The 19,490-nt window shown below is 44.5% G+C and overlaps 2 protein-coding genes and 1 pseudogene across 4 annotated transcripts; 2 read left to right on the forward strand and 1 right to left on the reverse strand.

Annotated features, from left to right (window-relative positions):
- The first annotated feature begins 1,930 nt into the window (after positions 1-1,930).
- Positions 1,931-5,141, forward strand: LOC136476970 (14-3-3-like protein GF14-C). Of its 3 annotated transcripts, none has more exons than XM_066474955.1 (6): positions 1,931-2,078; positions 3,166-3,578; positions 3,682-3,760; positions 3,901-4,023; positions 4,634-4,750; positions 4,843-5,141. In XM_066474955.1, the coding sequence occupies exons 2-6, from the start codon at positions 3,187-3,189 to the stop codon at positions 4,891-4,893; spliced, it is 762 nt and encodes a 253-aa protein (XP_066331052.1). In that variant the 5' UTR covers positions 1,931-2,078; positions 3,166-3,186; the 3' UTR covers positions 4,894-5,141. The 3 variants fall into 3 exon arrangements, with proteins under 3 accessions (XP_066331052.1, XP_066331055.1, XP_066331054.1); XM_066474958.1 differs by having other exon boundaries at positions 4,846-5,141; XM_066474957.1 differs by having other exon boundaries at positions 1,933-2,072.
- Positions 5,142-6,037: 896 nt separating this feature from the next.
- Positions 6,038-7,252, forward strand: LOC136472926 (uncharacterized; annotated as a pseudogene).
- Positions 7,253-11,097: 3,845 nt separating this feature from the next.
- Positions 11,098-19,116, reverse strand: LOC136472927 (disease resistance protein Pik-2-like). Its single transcript, XM_066470627.1, has 4 exons — positions 17,938-19,116; positions 15,429-16,133; positions 13,150-15,080; positions 11,098-11,668 (listed from the first exon to the last, which is right to left on the reverse strand). The coding sequence occupies exons 1-4, from the start codon at positions 19,051-19,053 to the stop codon at positions 11,662-11,664; spliced, it is 3,759 nt and encodes a 1,252-aa protein (XP_066326724.1). The 5' UTR covers positions 19,054-19,116; the 3' UTR covers positions 11,098-11,661.
- Positions 19,117-19,490: the final 374 nt, after the last annotated feature.

The raw sequence follows: 19,490 nt of genomic DNA on the forward strand, positions 1-19,490 counted from the left end.
GAATAAAAAGCTAAACAGTAGTGGCCGCTTAGTTTATTTAACCATTTAGGCTACCACCAAAGAGAGGAGGAACTGAGAAGAAAATAAACAGCACCACAAATTTGCCATCCCACACACATTCCAAGCACAGCCGTGTAGGAGGTGAAACATACCAGACTACCAAATACATATTGATTTATTTACATCTTTGATTGATTCTTTCACTCCTTTCTTTCAACGGCAGTGCTAGAGCCCACTTCGTTTTGCACGCCCACGTGGGGCCATGCCCGCCCGAACGTCGCATGTGCCTCCTGACCCCACACGGAGATCGCTCGCGACCCCTCGACTTCCCCCGCACGGATGCCTGTCGCGGCAGGTGGGTCTCCAGCAGCAACACCCGATCCTACTTTTGAAACAACCAGATAAAATATTTACAACATGCATCTAAAGGCAGATGAAATACTTAAAACATGCGTCTGAAACACTTGCAAAAACACCTGGAAAACACTTGAAAAGCCATTGCAAAAGCATGTGCGACATCCAAATAAAACACTTGCAACATATGGATGAAACATATGCAACATCCAAATAAATATATTTGCATCATACGTCTGAAAAACAGATGAAACATTGGCAACAGATGCTTGCAACATACGTGTATAGCCATTGAAACATATGCAACATCTGATGTACTTTTACAACATTCACATGAAACACTTACAACATGCATATGAAACCCCTGAAACACTTGAACCATACGCTTGCAACATGTCTGGCGTAACACTCTAGTGGACGATGACCACCATGTCTAGCGAGCGTCGAGGCAGTCGTGAAGTACTGCACAGCCACGACGCCCTTGTTGTCTCTAGCCATAGGAGAAGGTGATAAGGAGGATGCCGATGCCAGCGCCAACGCCGATGAGGTGGTGGATGTGCGAGAGAGGGACCTTGTACTAGTACCCGAAGCGGAAGTCATCCGAGAATATGAACAACACCACGGGCTTGGGGAGCTTGGAGAGCGGCTGCGTGGCAACGGACGCCGTGGTCACGATGGTGAGGGATGAGCGAAGCAGGACGAAGGTCTTGGCAGCGGTGAGAGCCATGGTGAGAAGCAACAGGCGGGGCGAGTGAAGGCTAGGGTGCAGCCACAGAGGGTGAGAGGAGAGCGGAAACGTTGTGGAGTGGGAGATTTTTCTTTTAAGCAGTTTGAGAGTATCAGATATATTTTTTTACCACGTTGACGAGGTGAAGTCACCTAGGGTCTGTTTGGTTCGTGTAGCAGTAGAGCCTGGCTCGTATCTGAGAGCCAGGCTCACATGGGACAGGCTGAGCACATGCAACGCTGTCATGTTTGGTTGAGTGTATCTACTCAGGCTGGCTGAGAAGAGATGGTGTTTGGTTGCCTGTACGAAGATATATTGCATGGGATAAAAATATTATAAGGTTATGATTATGATTTTTATTTTGTACAAATACACTCTTAAAGTTCTTATTTTATCTAATTATGTCTTAAACATCTTTAAAATAAATTAATATCACTTGATATTTACTAATCATGCACTAATACATCATTAGTCGAGTAAATAGCTGCATCGAGCGAGCCTGGCCAACAGAAACGGCCGATTCGGGCGTTTCCCGCGAGCCAGGCCCGACGGCACTTCCTGCATGCGGCCAGCCAGGCTCCGACGCTCCTCCGGCCAACCAAACGCTACGACTCTGCACCCCACGATGCATGTTCGTTCGGAACCAACGAACCAAACACGCCCTAGCGTCCGGCCCGACGCTCTAATGGTAGCGTTACCGTTCTTTCAATCTCTATATGACACACGGGCCCCACCAGAATCCGTCCTGCCATGTCGTCTGCTTTTTCCACCCGTGAGGCTGCCGATGGGCCCTCGCGGCCCAAGCGCGTCCTACACCACATTGGCCCGTTGACCGCACAGGCTGGCGATTCCTTCGAGCTATATAGGCGGGCCCCCTCGGCGTGCGCCCCCGTCCACACCACCCCTCGTCTCCGCCCCAGCGCTACTCGCATCCAGATCGAGACGACCCGCGTCCGCCGCGCCCGTGCATCACGCCTCGCACTCCCGGAAGGTTAGGGTAAGAGCTTCCCCCCTCAATTCCTTTTATGCTCCTATCTCGCCGTACCGTTGTGAGAGATGCGAGCGGCGACGATTTCCCCCGGTTTTTATTTGAATTTTCGGGCCCTGTTATGTGCGGTGGCTAGATCTGCTTGTCGCTGGTGTAGTAGGGGTTCTCGTTTGGTTCCGATCCGCGAGATCTGTGAACCTGACCGTGTGGGGCGCGTAGATCCGCACGATTTGGCTGGCATTGTCGCGCGTAAACTCGAAATTTTTTTTGTTACCCGTTTTTCTTCATGTGTTCTCTAGCGTTTGGGGAGGAGATTATTAGGGATAATGTATTGATTACTTATGGGGAGGCGAGATGGTTGCCCATGTCGATTTGGCCGTGCAAGTGCCGCAAATCTGATGTAGTTGTACGCCTGCACTATGATTTCTGGATCTAGGTCGCGCTCGTCCTGATGCTGCACGGTTGTAAGTGTGATTTCTCGCTTACTTTTTGAAACATTACGCACGTGGGATTCGTTTCGAGCTGATGGCTTCACGACGTTGTTGAAATTGTTAATCTGGTACTAGAACGTGTAGTAATATGCTTATGTTGGTAGTAATCTAGTTTGGTTTCGTGAGTCGTGACGCAGTGTCCTTGAGGTATAATTGTTGTCATGGTTATATCTGGTTGGCCTGTTGTTAACCTTTTTGTTATGCTGTATTGTAAGTAGTACCAGATCATAATATTCAATGGGTTCCCTGCTTCACATGGATGGACATCGCAACAAACTGATAAATGATATTAGGCCATATTTTGGAGGTTTATGTAATTATATGTGAAATTTATGTCTCACCAAATAAAAATGTTTATGACAATATATTTTTGTTGGAACAATTTTACAATGTTCTGGATATTTGCTCAACAGATTTTGTAGGCATGTTTGTGTGGTCACATCACATAGCTTTTATTGTTAGGTACTGTGAATGAGCTAGAATTCTGTGACTATCTCAGTCAGATACTCATTGCCCTTCCTCATGTTGTCATTTTGTCTAGATGATACAATTTTCTACTGGTTCTTGACATTGCCTCATCAGTGTTTTTTTGGGGGTTATTGCAGTAACTCTATTCATTGATCAACATGTTGCGGGAGGAGAATGTCTACATGGCCAAGCTGGCTGAGCAAGCAGAACGGTACGAGGAAATGGTTGAGTACATGGAGAAGGTGGCTAAGACCGTTGATGTGGAAGAGCTCACTGTTGAGGAGCGTAACCTCCTATCTGTTGCCTACAAGAATGTGATTGGGGCCCGCCGTGCCTCATGGCGCATTGTCTCCTCCATCGAGCAGAAGGAGGAGTCCCGCAAGAATGAGGAACATGTTGCTCAGATTAAGGAGTACCGTGGCAAGATTGAGGCTGAATTGAGCAACATTTGTGATGGTATCCTGAAGCTGCTTGACTCGCACCTTGTGCCTTCCTCCACTGCTGCAGAGTCCAAGGTGTTTTACCTCAAGATGAAGGGTGATTATCACAGGTTAGGAAGTGGAACACTATATTGTTGCGTAGTTGAATATATTTATAGTCTGTAATATTAGATCTAATTTGGTTTACTTTTTATTTTTATTTTTGATTGAAAGGTACCTTGCTGAGTTTAAGACTGATGCTGAGAGGAAGGAATCTGCAGAGAGCACAATGGTAGCTTATAAGGCAGCCCAGGTTGGTTCATGTTATCACTGGCGATAACAACCTTCTTGTATTTGATTATTGTTTAGTTACTTTTATGGCAGTGGATATATTCTTCCATAAGTACTGCAATTTAATATCTTCTGAAAAATGTCTGTCCTATACTCGTGTAGGATATGGCATTGGCTGAACTGGCACCTACTCATCCCATAAGGCTTGGACTTGCACTTAACTTCTCAGTGTTCTATTATGAGATTCTGAACTCTCCGGACAAAGCTTGCAACCTTGCTAAGCAGGTAGGTATCGCATTTGTCTTTCTATTTGCTGTACCCGGTTTGAGTTGTAACTAGCTTCTGTGTTGCTTGTTTGAATCTGGGCTGAAAGGAGAGGTGCAAAATAGTATATGAATTGTTTTTGTAAACTCAAGCACAGCGATTTACCTTTTCACTGTAGATATGGTTAGATCCTTCTGTTGCTTGTTCATCAGAACAACTGTATGACTCTGCCAGTCCTATGTGTATGTGGGCTTTAGATTCAGGTGGATTGCAGATTTCTTTTGTTTCAGTTTCACTGTTATACATCTTATCTCTTGTGGCATAATTGCATTGTTGGGTACAATGTGCCACTCTTCATGCTTTGGTGTGATGAGCATTTGGCACTTTTTGCCACACAAACCAATTATGTAGCAGCAGAAAACCTTGCAAGCAGCGGCAGTAGATTCATCATCATACCTTTCTTATTAGTATTATTGTTGTGTTGTTACACCTACAAGAATTGCATGGTATTTGTTGCTGATTGAGAAGACTGATCATATTCTAGATAACACGAGTGCATAATGTGTACAATCTGTGTAGCTGCTTTGTTGGGCGCATGTGGGTTTTATTTCTGATCAACTATTCTTTGCAGGCATTTGATGAGGCTATTTCTGAGTTGGACACGCTTGGCGAGGAATCCTACAAAGATAGCACCTTGATTATGCAGCTCCTGAGGGACAACTTGACCCTCTGGACCTCTGACATCACGGTATCTCCTCAGCAGCTGAACTTTGCCTGTCTGTATGACATTATCCATACTCACGAATCTGATGCAATATCATGCAATTTTCTCTGTGGCAGGAGGAGGGCATTGAGGAGGGCAAAGAATCCTCGAAGGGTGATGCTGAGTAGCCTGGTAAACCTAGATGGACGCCCTGTGCTGATAGAAGGCATTTGCTGCTCCATGCATTCCAAGATTCTGTCTTCTCGTCCCCCCCCCCCCCCCCTCTTCATGTTGTAGGCCAGGTAGTAGTCAAATTAGCCCCATTACTTTAGTTGGCCCTGGGTCAGTGGGTCCATTTGGACTGATGTATTGTTACTGCTGTTGAAGTCATCCGTTCTCGTTTTGCTCTTGCAGTGGATTGCTGTCTGTTGGGTTCTGTTTTCAATCTTTATTAGGGTCCCTTTGGTTGAGCTGTGAAAGTACTTTTGCTTTCAAGAAAAGGCTAAACCAAAGGGGTGAGCTTTCAAACCCCTACTACAAAAGCAACTTTTTTTTGTAGTTCATTCTCCATAGCCACCCTCGGGGTGCTTTTTTCGGCTGTGAGGGTGGATGTTTCACAAAAATTACCCGCAATGCCACCGCTTATGGGTGTACCCTTTCGATTTTTCTTTCCCATCGACGTCTTTCGCTCCCCACCCGACGCCTCATCTCGGTCCTACCCGACGTTAGGGTTTCACTGCGCCCTCAGCGGCGGTCCGGCCATGCCCTCCGGCGGTGGTCTGGCCGTGTCCTCAGGCGGCGGTCCGGTCGTGCCCTACGGCGACGACGCCTGTGCCCTCAGGAGGCTTTCCGGCCGTGCCTCCGGTGGCGGCGCCGTGAGGCCACCTCCCCTAAAGCCGGCGGTGGCGCTCGTCCTCCCCTCAAGCCCATCGTCCACCTCCCGATCTGCACTCCAGCAAACTCCCCGCCCAGATCTGGTGCTAAGGTTAATCCCCACTGCACCTCCGTGCTCTCCTACACATGTATTGCCACCCCCATTACACAGCAGGCCTAGTGTTTCTTGTTTATGGTTTCATGTTTTGCAACATAAAAAGTGAAGCAGCAGCAAGGGGGTTAGTTCTTGCTTGATAGCTTGACCCCTTTCCTGGAACTACATACTTCCATTTTCTAAGTATAGAATCATCTCTATATTGTCTAAGAAATCTTTTGTCACTTGTTAGTTCACACCATTAATTTATGCCCACTAATGTGTACTTAGATGAAATTGGAGGATGCATGAGCATTGATATTGTTATGATTGTGAATTGAATGAATTTTTTTCTTTATTCAAGAATGACTGATAAGGCAGATTGGTGTGATGCCAATGTGAGGCATTTCATTGACATATGCAAAGGAGAGATAGAAGCTGGGAATAGACCCTTGGGAATGTTCACTAGGGTTGGTTGGAAAAATCTGGTAACTAAGTATGAAGAAAAAACTGGGCTGAAGCAAATAAAGAAACAATTGAAGAATAAGTTGGACAATATGAAAAAGGAATATACATGGTTTACGGAGCTCAAGAATTCTGCCACTGGTCTTGGATGGAATGAGGCAAAGCAAACTGTTGACTGCTCCAACGAATGGTGGGATGAACACCTAGCTGTAAGAATTGTATATTATCCTTTTTTCATTTATCATTTTGCATTTTTGATTTGTTAACTGTGTATATGGGCTGACTTGTTAACTTTTATCCATTTATTTTCAGAGATGCAACAATCCTGATAAAGGTATCAAATGCAATCATGTTAGGTTCAGAAAACAAGGGCCGAAGCACCTTGATGATCTTCATATGTTGTTTGATAAGATACATGTTAGTGGGGCAAGTGCATCCTGTCCTGGAGACATTTCCTCCGATTACCCAAGTGATGAGGATGTGGGTGAGATACAAAAACCTCCAGATAATGATGATGTCAAGTTGGCTGCTTCGAAAAAATCGAAACCAGGAAAAAAGAAACAAAAGAGTCCTCTACTGCTGCTGACGAAAAGGATGAGAAGAGCCCATTCTTTCGCATGTACAAGAACACATGTTTGAAGATAGAAACTGCAGCAGAGAATATCTCCACAAGTGTTGAAGCATCATCAGCACCTCCAACCAGCAAGTCCCTAGCATTGCAGAGGCCATGAAGATGGTTAAAGATTGTGGAGTGCAAGAGAAAATAGCTCTAATGCATACAGCCACAAGTGAGAACCATTTATTTGCTTCCATGTTCAGAACCATTTGAAATAATGTCGCCTGTACTCTGAAACAATATTATCCTGAGTTATTGCTTCCATGTTTGATCTGTCAATATTTTGATTGCTTCCATTGCTATTGTTGTACGTGTTTTGATTGCTGTCAATTTTTTCCTGAGTTTTGATTCTTGTCTTATGTAGATGGATGGCAACATGGACAATTTGGCAAAAAATGGACAAAAGGGACTACTGCTTCTTGCAGAACTGTCGCAGCAGGCTGCCATTATTGGTGAAATGGGTTACCAATACACTGAGCGGTATTTGCACAAAGGAAAGTATAGGGAAACACCAGAAAACTAGACTTCAATGGGTTATGAGATGCATGGGTCGTCCGAGGTACTTCTATAAGATGTTTCGAATGAGCACTGATGTTTTCATGGCACTACATGACTTGCTAATCTCGAACTACGGCTTAACATCAACTAATAATGTATCATCATGGAGTCATTGGCAATGTTCTTGTGGATCGTTGGAGGACCCGAATCGTTTTCACAAGCTGAAAATCGTTTTACCCGGTCACTCTGGACAGTTCACACTAAATTTCATGAAGTACTGAATTGTCTGCGCAAGTTAGCAAAAGACAATATCAAGCCAAGAGATCCTACTTTCTGTACTGAGCATGATAAGGTCAAGGAGGAACGTTCCTGGCCTTATTTCAAAGGAGCTATTGGAGCTATTGACAGTTCACATGTTCCAGTAGCAGTGCCAACAGAGGAAGTGGTCAACTACACATGTCGACATGGCTATACATCTCAGAATGTGCTAGCTGTTTGTGATTTTGACATGAGGTTTATCTTTGCGGTTGCTGGTTGGCCAGGTTCTGCACATGACACACGCATCCTGAACCATGCGTTAGCAAATTTTCCTTCATTTCCTTAGCCTCCTCAAGGTATGCATGTTTCGTTACTGGTTGTTAATATTTCTATTGTTATTTGGCTTTGCTGATTTGGTTTTATAGATAAATATTATCTCATTGACTCTGGTTATTCAAACCGAATAGGATATCTTGCTCCTTTTAAAGGAAGCACATACCATATACTAGAGTTTCGACTTCGTAATGGACGTGCTCCTCAAGGGAAGAACGAGGTGTTCAATTTCTTGCATTCATCTCTTCGAAATATCATTGAGCGGGCTTTCGGGGTCTTGAAGCAGAAGTGGTGTATTTTGAAGGGCATTCTAAGTTTTCCTACTCCAACTCAGAAGCATATAATTCTAGCTTGTATGGCATTGCATAATTTTATTCGTGACACCAATTTGGAAGACAAGTTGTTCGATAGATGTGATGGTGATGAGGAGTACCTGCTACAACACAATGCCACGACAGACACACAAGAAGATGACAATCAAGATGGAGAGAACGAGGACACCATGAATACCATTCGCAGTAGGATAGCCGATGCTTTGGTTAGTGCGAGAGAGATAGTTATGTTGAAGAAGGACATTATGTGAACCATGTCTTTCCTAATATTCTATAATTTCATTTATGTGGACCATATGTTAATGGTGAATGAAAATCTTTAAGAAAATTAATTTACCCTTTCTAAAATGATAATTTGCATGCGAATTAGTAAACAAAACAATGTTTTATAATAAATTTGAATGTCAGCATTCTCCTAGCAGTTCAGGGGCATTACAGACATTTCTTACCAAACCTACAGCTTCACAGCCATTCTAACTAAACGGCTTTTAGCTTTCTCACAGCTCACAACTCATAGCAGCTTTTCTCACAGCTCACAGTCCACAGCAGCTTTTTTTTCACAGCCACAGTCCAACCAAACAGACCCTTAGTTTCCCAACATGCTAGTTTTAGATTTGCTTAGGATGGTGTTTTTTTTTTTCGAATCATGCTTAGGATGGTGTTAGTAGTGGCTAGTAGCTAATACGTATTGTGTTTCACTGCATGACCACCTTTGTCTGGCCAGCCGAACAGCAGCATCGGCACATGACCACTACTAGAATCCGTGACGGATCTTCCCGGCACGGTGTTCCTTGCTGAAAAGGGCTAGGTCGGTTCTAGAAACAGGATAAGTTGTGGACTCGCTGTTGGCTACTGTGTTGCACGGCCCGTGCGATTTAGTACACAGTGATCCTTGCTGCGTCAATAAGATATACAGGCATGTTGTGCTATTTTACCTTTATTCGATTCAAAAGAAAGACAGGAGCAGTAGGAATGTAAAATGACAATGAATCTACGTAAGACGGTAAGGGCAGGTATAATAAGTTGGGTGTGGCTAGCGTCCGGATGCCCGTGTAGCCCGTCTCTGTCCACTTTTGCCTCGGCCATGAGTGCACTCCATCCCTGTCTCTGCACCTGCCTGTCCTTTCCCTGACCCCCTCTCTCTCTCTCTGACTCTTCGTGCGGGCGACGCGTGCCCTTCTCTCTCTCTCTGACTCCGCGCGGGGCGTCGTGTGGGAGCCGGGATGAGTGGCTGAGGACGAGCGCCACCCTTACCGGTAGCACCCGGTCTGTCGGTCCCCAGCATCTCCATCCGCCGGTTCCCGGCTCGCAACATAAAACACTTGCAACATGAGTGCAACATAGAACTAGAAACATATGAAACATTTGGAACATGCTCTTGCAACACGTGTGTGAAGTGCATGAAACATAAAAAAACACTTGCAACTTGCGACATGAAACCACTAGTGCGACATAAGACTGAAACAACTGAAACAATTTGAAAAATATTGTTGCAATATATGCAAGATCTAGATAAAAAATGATTGCAACATACGTGTGAAAACAGATGAAATATTTTGAATAAATGCTTGCAACATGGTTATGAAACACTTACAACATATACAACATGTGCAACATCTCTCGATCTACTTTTGCAACATCAAAATAAAACAATTGCAATATACATTTGAAACGTCTGAAACACCATGAATATGCAACATAGGTGAGGGGAATGATGGGCAGGTCGATTCCGGCTGTCGGGGTCAGAGCCAGCGGAGCGATGGTGCACGGTGCAGGAGCCCACAACCGCGCGGTGGGGGCAGGGGCGCGGACGAATGAGCCGCCACACTGCTGCGTCGAGCGTCGGGATAAGGATGAGCGAGTGGGGGATTTGTTTTTCTGTTTCTCATAAAGATATCATTATCGATAAGTTTATAGTCGGGTAGCTTTTTAGCTACGTTAGAACAATCCTATAAAGAGGGGGAAAAAAACAGGTTTGCCAGCCAAATCCATACCCCCGGCCACCAAATCGCCTCAAATCTCAACCTCCCGAAGCCTTCATGCAAAAACTATCGCCCTGGAACTAAAAGGTCATGTGCGCTTGCGCCTCTGGTGGTCTGTCCGACGGTGGCTCGGTCTGTTATCGAGATCTAGTTCTACCGTCGGCCTTCACCTTCCCTTCCCCATATGGATCCGGTGTTTGGTTCCCGAACGACCACCGCAACAGTCCATGGCGGCCTCTGCGCCATACGATTTCTATTTTGCTTGTTTGCTAATTCGCTAGCGGCTGTCTCAACTCTGAAGATTTTCAATTACTGACGTGATGGTGAATTGGCGTTTTTATTTTTGACCGATATGGTTGCCCAGTATTTCTTCATTGCTTTGATCGAAACTGAAATAAACTATTGTATGCTGAGATCATGGATGGCTGCGACCATTTATTTGTCAGAGACAATCCGTGTGTGCTAGCGTGCCCAAAAAGTAATTGCTTCAATTGTGTCTTTCTTGATTAATTTTCTGTACCCTCTGTTAAATGGTACGAATGGATATGTCCCCCAATGACAGTACTTAGATTTTATTTTATCCTTATTGAGGATTTGAATTTGAACCGCTTGTCTTACATCGTCTATTTCACCATCTACTATTGGTTGAGCAGGGGACTCAGAATCTCACCCACACAGCGGATTGCTTAGTTTTGTAAAGAACACACATGTTGGTCTCAGTATGTTGTTTGATGAAATAGGATGGACGAGCATATCTACTATCTGGTATAGCATGCTTGATCATGTTATCTAATCTGATCATGTTATCTAATCTAATTATTATGAATTGTGTTGTGCGGTTAGATCGATGGCCACAAAGATGTGTACAATAGCAAATGATATGCACACGTAAGCATTAAATATTAATTTTTAATGCAGCCAAACTATCAGCCAACCTATAATATGAGTTAGCTCTATATGACATGGAACTGGGATACATCCTTTAGCCGTCTAAAATTGTTAACCTTGCTCTAAAAGGGGAATAGGAAAGCAGTAAATCTGTGATCTTGTTTGATTGACCTGTAGTCCCTCAGTACCCTATCTTTTTTTTTAGAGTTTAAGGGTGGAGCACCGGCCATTGCATTAACAAGGACCATAAATGTGCTTACAGCACAGAAAGTCACCACTCAAGCATAAGGAAAATACTCCAGAATCACTAAGACCAACTCAGAACACCCACGTAGGGGGGTTAACAACCCAAAAAGCAACTCTACAACCGCCAAGCTTCATCCACATCTTTGGATAGGAAAGGTTCCAGCTCTTTTGGGGTTCCTTCTTCCCAGCGATGTGCTCTCTGGAACATCAGGCGATCAGCTTCATCTGGCACCAGATTCAGCCACCAATCCTTGCTGGCCGTGTAGCCATCGACAGCAGCATATTTAGGCTTGTAGCAAAAGAATGTCTCTGCGTCCACCCTTGAAGCATAGTAGCTATTCTCAACAGCAGGTAATTCATATCCCTCCATTTCAAAACCTGGAAACATAAATTGTTTCTTAGCTTCCAAAGCCCCCACAGGGCAGCAGAACAGAAAATATTACACACCAAGAATATTCTATTACTAATCCACAACTGGCCAATTGAAAAGAAATATATTCCTAAGTGTCTATCCAAAATCTCAGAAAGATGACTCCACATTTGTTTGGCAATAACACATCATTCAAAGAACAAGTGATTTACCGTTTCTGGTTCACAACATAAAAGACAAGACTTGTCTTCTACATGTCTTCTAATACTCAGGTTGTCCCTAGTAAGAACTTTGTTTTTGGAAAGTAACCATAGGAAAAACTGAACTCTAGGAGGGACCTTCAGCCCCCAAACAGCAGGTACATGCACTGGCATAATTCCTCTAAAATTAATAACTCTATATAAAGATTGAGAAGAATAAAGACCATCTCTAGTAAATTGCCAAATCAGGGAGTCCTCATCATCAGAAAAACTAATAGTTGAGGCCAGTTGAACCACCTCTAACCAGAGATTCATTAATCTATCATCAACACATCTCCTAAAGGTACACTTGAGGTTTGTACCATACCACAGATTGAAGACTGATTGAGTTTTCTCATTAAGTAGAATGTAGATATCCCAGTACTGAATGGACAAACTTGAATTACCTAACCAATTGTCTTCCCAAAACTTAACTTTTTCCCCATTACCAATTTTCCACCTAAAACCCATCTGTGCAGCTTTAGCAGCCCACATGAAGCCCTTAAAGAAATTAGAAGCCCCAACTGTAGAGCTACAAAAAGTATTATGCCTATTTGTATCATACTTGTGATCAATAAGCTGTTTCCAGAGCTTATGACTATCTAAATTATATCTTCTAACCCAGTTCAAGCTTAACTATTGCTCAAATTAAGGAATGTCTCATGATGAAAACAACGTTTCCATAAAAGCTAAACGGTAGTGCAGCCGTATACACAATGTAAACAGTGTGTACATGGATTATATGATACTGTACAACACCAACAAATATTCATATATTTGTGCTGTTATGCAAGTAAAAATCAACACATATGAGTACAAGTAAAAAAGAAGATAGTCAAGTATCAAACAATTAATCTGGAGAAAGATACTGATAAACAATAGAAAAATTGTACAATAGAGCAGACAACTATCAAGAACAGACACGAGATAGGGAACATTGGTGGCGCCCAATGAGTAATATTGGAGTGAGACATGGCCGGATTGTAGTCTAATTCCATAACGTATTAGAATAAATGACACGAGATGTAAATTTCGTTGAAACTCACATGCATATTCCCTAGTGTATATAATAGTAATGAAACACATCAACCATTACTACTAGATCTAGATAGTAAGATAAGATACAAAAATATAATGTGGGACTAGTATAGGAAGGAACAATACGCTTGATCATTGACTCTAGTATAAACAAAAAAAAAATGATTCACTCAAAGAAGTTCCCTACCAACACCGGAGTGCATTAGCTGTACCTTTTCAAGATAGGCCTATTCGTGTTTTCGGCAAGTTGTTTCCGCAGGTCATCCACGAACGACTTGTTGTACATGGCGTCGTCGTCCAGCATGAATTCCTTGAGACTTTGGAGATATTTCAGACCAGAAAACTTACTTTTACTGGGCAAACCATAACATTGTAGCATCTTAAGATTTGGCGTTGCTCCTTGTTTAAACTCGACCGACGTGAGGTTGCTGAGGAGAATCAGCACCAGTCGTGTCAAGTTAGGGAATGCCTTCTCATCCTTAACAAAAAGGAGCTCTTTACCCTGGAAAGAATTCTCCAGCAGTCGCAGAGTTTTCAAGCTTGGTAGCTTGCCAAGGATTTGCATGGCATTAGCGTGCTCTATCATGGACCTCTTTAGAGTCAATTTCACTAGATTCTTGAGCCCATCGATCCATGCTGGTAATTTGACCAGATTGCCATACAACTTGAGGCTCTTGAGGTTTTCTGGAGCTGAGTACATGTCATCAAACTCCAAGCAGCCAACTAAACCTGGGTTCCCAGCTGATCGCACAGACAAGGACTCCAAATTATTGCTGAGAGCAGAAAGAGCCAAGCAAAACTCTTTCCTGTTACCCATGTTGATGCCAGCCAATCCGAGCTTGCGCAACCGGGTGAGCCTGCTTATGTCTTGTAGGGTGGCCTTGCCACGCCCGATGTTCACCGTACCCAGTGTGTGCAGTGCTGTGAGTTTGTTAAACCCACTCGGCACTAGAACACCACTTAGGTCTAGGTGCCTTGCTACGAAAGGGAACACAGTGCAGCAGCATGCAGTGCACACATCACGCCTGTTTGGGTCGCCGTTGCTTACATTCTTCATAAGCTGAGGCGAGCAACATGCTACACAATATGCCACTGAGAAGATACTCAGAAGGCACAGCCTTCTCTGTAGTAGCTTTGGCAGATCTTCTACAGCCTCTTCATATGAGTTAGCACCCAAGAATCCAATTCCCCCAGCACGGAGATAATGTAGCTTCCTAAGCTTGGTGATGGTCTTTGGAAGCTTGATGATGAGTGTATGTTTGACATCCAGTGTCTCTAGTTGATGCATGTTACCCAAAGAATTTGGCAAGTAGCAAATATCACGGCACCCTCTCAAAGAAAGGTATTTTAGGTGCACAAGATTCCCGATGTGCTCAAGGTGATGATCATTTAGACCTGATGTGCCTTCCAAGTCCAACACTCTCAGCATCCTCATCTTCTCAGAAATAAAAAATGGCCTCCATTTCCCAAACACTGTCAATGACCGAATACTGGAGGGGTGCACTATGTCCTCAAACTCACTGCGATCTCCGTTCCAGTTATCACTTACAGATAGGTGACGAATCTTGCCCTGGGTGTTCATGCAGCAACCTTCCTCTAGTCTGAAAACAAGATTTTCCTCTGATGACTTTAAGGTACTCATTTCATGGATGAGATTATTGAATTTGCAAGAGTCAACTCCCTTTGTAGTATCGATTGATTCCACGAATGGTTTGATCATTTTCCTGTCAATGAGCTCCATAAAGTAGCCGTCAGCAATTTCCTTAGCGGACTTGCCATGCTCACCACTTGAGTAACCCTCTGCGGTCCACCGGTGCACCAAGCGTCTACGGCTAATAGTGTGGTCTTCTGGAAAGATGGACAGATATAAGAAACAAGACTTGAGGTCATAGGGTAAATAGTCATAGCATTTCACAAGGATAGTTCTTATAGGATCAAGCTCTGGATTTGTCTTTAGCTCAGCAGCAATATACTCATTCAATTTTTTCCACTCCACGAGAGTTTTTGGCTGTTTTGCCAAGATTCCACCAATGGTGAGTATTGCTAGGGGAAACCCATTGCACTTCGTTAGGATAGAGTCTGCCTCTTTACACAAGCCAGAATCAGGAAATTTCCCATCCCAATCTTTAATTCCCCGAAATACCTGAAATGTGTTAATCAATTTAACTTCTTTAGCACATCAAATGTCCTAATTTGGTGTAGGATATACAAATTCTCTGCGATTAGATCAGTAATATAATATTCCCTAACACATTCTATATTAAAAACAGGAGTGGTTGAAGGCACCTTAATAATTCTCAAGCGGAAAGAAGCTTATGAGTGCTGCTTTAATGAGGCTTGATCATAACAGTGTGCGCAAATCAGAATATGCAAGTGTGCTGTTCTCCACACGTGAGGTACAAGCACACAGGAATTTAAGCAAATCGATTTCATGCATAAAATGTAAGTTTCAAGACATACAGCAAACAGAAGATGAAAATATTATCAGTACCGTTTCCTTGAAGAGATCAAGAGCGTCCCGTTTGTCCAAACATTTAAGTTTGTATATGTTTTCATCTTTCTTATTCGAACTATGTTTAGCAATGTTCTCTGTGCTTGTAGTGACAATGATCCGGCCTTCTGTATTTGTCTTCGGGAGGTTAATGCTGTCCCATTCTTTAATGGATGATAGATCATCAAGGACAATCAAGTATTTCCCTTTGTTTAAAAGGTCATCCAACCGTCGCCGTTTAACTCCCAATTTTGTTCTGTCTCCACCTCTTTCCTTATCTTTTTCTTTTCTTGCAGATACTTCTTCCTTATCATCTGGTTCTTCTTCCTTATCATCTAGTTGCTTAACTAAGCTATCATCTAGTTGCTTAACTAAGCTATCAAGAATATCCTCAAGATTGAAAGGGTGCTTGATCGTCACATAGGCTCGTCTTTCAAAATGGCCCCTGAGCTCTTCTTTTTGGTAGATTGATTTGACTAGACTAGTTTTCCCAAGGCCATCTTTTCCACATATAGTGACCACCTCATGTTCTCGGCCATTGCTGTTAGACTTTAGCTTGCTGATAATACCTTCTATCTCATTCTGTCGCCTGATGAACTGAGATTCATATTCCACCGTCTCTGTGCGTGTAACAATCCTTTCATCAGTGGAGTTACTCCTATCAGTGGCAGCTATCATTGAGCAAGGCTCAAGCTCCGTTGTACCCTAAACAAAAACAGGCAATAATGGTTAGGTAAACTTATTTGCTTCTGTGGCAATGTATGTTTTACTCATGTCCTGAATTTAGGAAATGTGTTTAAATAATTTATATTTATATTTTTCCAAAAAAGATGTTCATTGTTTAACCGTACAAGAATCCTGAAATCTCAACAGTAAGCTACATAAAGAGGGGCAGAGGAAATAAATCTATGCATAAGTGTAGATATATAGTGTTTTAAAATTTTAAGACATACATGATACATCACTAGCAAAATTACCCGTGTGTTGAAAGTAGACCTATTCCTGGGCCACCTGACCTGACCAATCCAAAAGAAGACCCGACCTGACCAGCCAGTGCCTCGGATTGGGTTTGGGTCATGATTTTAGCCCCATGGCTCGACCTAACAAAAAAAATACCAGTGTGTTTTTTACCCAACCAAAGATTTTGACCCCCGACCATTTTTTCTAGTTCGATCGAGCCAAATCCAACCCGACATCTGATCAGGTCTTGAAGGATAGGATACTTATGGTTGGATGCTTTTAAGCATATGTGTTAGTTTTGTCCATGCATACGAGGTATTCAGTGATATGCTTGTGAGAAATTATTTTACTAAAATTTGATTATTCCACCACCCCATCTATTATCTGTCCGTGTCTGATGATCGACAATCTTGCTACGGGGTTACTTAGAGCGAGGATTTGTGGGCTTCAGCGTAAACTGAACTTGATGGTTAAACATAAGAGAACGATTTAGATAGGTTTAGGCCGTTGAATAGCGTAATACCCTATGTTGCCTGGCGATGGTGCAGATAGGCAGGGTGTGCAGGCGGCCTCGCCGACGGCACGGACAGGCAACGTAGCTGGACAGCCTCAACAACAAGTGGACGGGCGGACTCGGCCTCAGCCCCATGTTGCCCTGTGCGGGCGGGCTAGTTCTGATCTAATGCGGGCAGGCAGCCTCGGCATTGGCCTTGGCGCATGGGTGTGCGAGCTCCACTCAGTGGACAGACGGGCGAGCCTGGACACAAGGGGCCATGCTGGCGGTGCTGTGTGCAACAACGGGTGGGGCCGAGGCCGGAGGTGTGGAAGAGGGAGAAGAAAGTGGATCGAAAGAGGTTGACATCTCCAGACCCCACTGACGGTTGTCTATCTAGTTGAAAATGGTGATTATATTATCGGTAAAGCTGTAACAGACTTGAGTGTTCCTCTACCTCTCAACACTCGATTTCTCTCTCTCTCATTGTTCTTCATCTCCGGCCTCTCCCCCTCTTCTTCTCCAACTCCGGCAGCTTAGAAGGGGCTTGGAGAAGGCAGGTCAGCTAGGCGGTGGGGACAGCGGGATGGTGGCAGTTAGGGTTCCAGCGGTGGGGACGGCAGGTCGGCTAGGCGGTGAAGGGGCTCGGGGCAGGGCCTGCGGAGCTCCGGCGAGACCTTACCGCGCCGCGGCGGGGCGGTGGGCGGTAGCGGAACGTCGGGAGGAGGAAGACGTGAAGAACAAAAATCGAGTGTTTTGTAGACGGACCCATCCCTTACATATTTCTCCCATCAAACCCAGACACAGCGGATTCCCTCGACCAAACCCAGAGATAGAACCATCCCCATCTTAAAAAACTAGAATCGATGCGTCATGTCCCTTGTAACCAAAACCAAACACAACATAAGTATTAATGTATTATTCAGGTCCGAATGTGTGAAAAATACGATTTTTGAAGAGGAGTTGCGAATTAACGCGTACGAAACGCTGCTTTTGAATCGATTTTAATGTACTATATAGGAATAATAATAAAGGTTCTAGGATTTTGGATATTACCTTCTCGCAGAAAGCACAGATGACTTGATCAGTTGATGATTGCTTGAGCACCTCTACTACGAACCTTTCTGGGCCTACACATAAACTTGCAACCTCAACTTGGTCTGTCGACACTATGATCCGGCTCCCTTTCTTGTTGTTTGGGAAGCAGAGTTTAATGGAATCCCAATCTTCAATAGTAGACAGTTCATTAAGCACAATCAGATACCTCTTCTGACTGACATGTTTACTGAACTCATCAACCAGACGATGTTCATCAATCGTTTTCATATTGTTTAGAATCTGAGACCCAAGTGTTGCTTGCTCTGTCTTCCCTGCTTCTTGCTGAAGAGAATTCATGTGGAATTGCCTCACGATGCCCTGGAGGAACTCAGATGGGTTGAAAGGATGTGCAACCCTTATCCAGGCACAGGATTCAAAAGCATCGTCATCTCTGTTGACATCATCTCTCTCAGGACCCTTTCTCTTCAGATCATCGTAAGCCTTTCTGACGACAGACGTCTTCCTAGGATCACCACTTGCTCCCCAGACTGCAATCACCCGAAGCTCACGGTCGTCGTTTCTGCATATCAGCGGAACGAGATCGACTTGACCGGATTCAAGAAACAGATCCACTTGCTGCTGGACGCCAGTCCGGCTCCGGCCGAGAGTTCTTGAATTCTCAGCAGCAGACGACATCGAAGCAGGCTTGCCGGAGTTGGCGCTGGGCAGATCTTCATCAGCAAGGTGGTAGCGCAAGTTCCTGTGGTTCATGTCCTCCGCCCTGGCTCTGAGACCCTTCATCTCCTCGGCGATACGGTGCCGCTCTAGCACCGTGCGAGCGAGGCGCCACCCCGACGGCTTCTCCAGGTGAACCGCGTGCTCCCGGAGGCAGTCGTCGACGTCGTAGGCAAGGTCGCGGACGTGCCTCACCCGGCTCCGTGTCACCTTGTGCCGGTTCCGCTCCTCGTCCGCGTCCCTCAGGTAGGAGCGCATCGCTGCCAGCTCGTCCGTCAGGAAAACCACATCACGCTGGACAGCCTGCCTCAGAGCGGCGTCCTCGGTGATGGCGGCCTTGGCGCCGCTTAGCACGCCGTTCAGAACCGCTTTGCCGATGCCCACCGCCGCCGCCTCCATCGCTCCCCTCTGTCACCTTGGGTTTCTTTCTTTCGTGTGATGACTGCGAGTGTATAAATGAGTAGTAGCCTAGTAGGAATGGTTAAGCAGTAGCAGCAAGGCCTGAGGCCACCCCTTCATAAGGAAATATGGAGGCAGGCCACCAGAGTACACCACAACAGGAGCCGGCCAGGATGGAGCTTCTCTAATGCATGGTGAGTGTCCTCCTCCAACTTCAAATAGAAGGGAGTTTTTCTAACCCAAAAAACCATTTCAAGTTGGAACAAAATTCATGGTCAAAGTCAAACTAAAGATAGTTTTTGATTAGAATAAAAGATTTCTTATATTTCATAGAGAGAAGTATACATGGCCAAACGGGCCCGGCACGATAGGCCGACACGGGCCCGGCCCCAAAAAGCACGACACTAGCATGGCACGGGCACGGTCTAGGGCCGTGC

Source organism: Miscanthus floridulus, chromosome 8 (assembly GCF_019320115.1).
Source record: "Miscanthus floridulus cultivar M001 chromosome 8, ASM1932011v1, whole genome shotgun sequence".
Lineage (NCBI taxonomy): Eukaryota > Viridiplantae > Streptophyta > Magnoliopsida > Poales > Poaceae > Miscanthus > Miscanthus floridulus.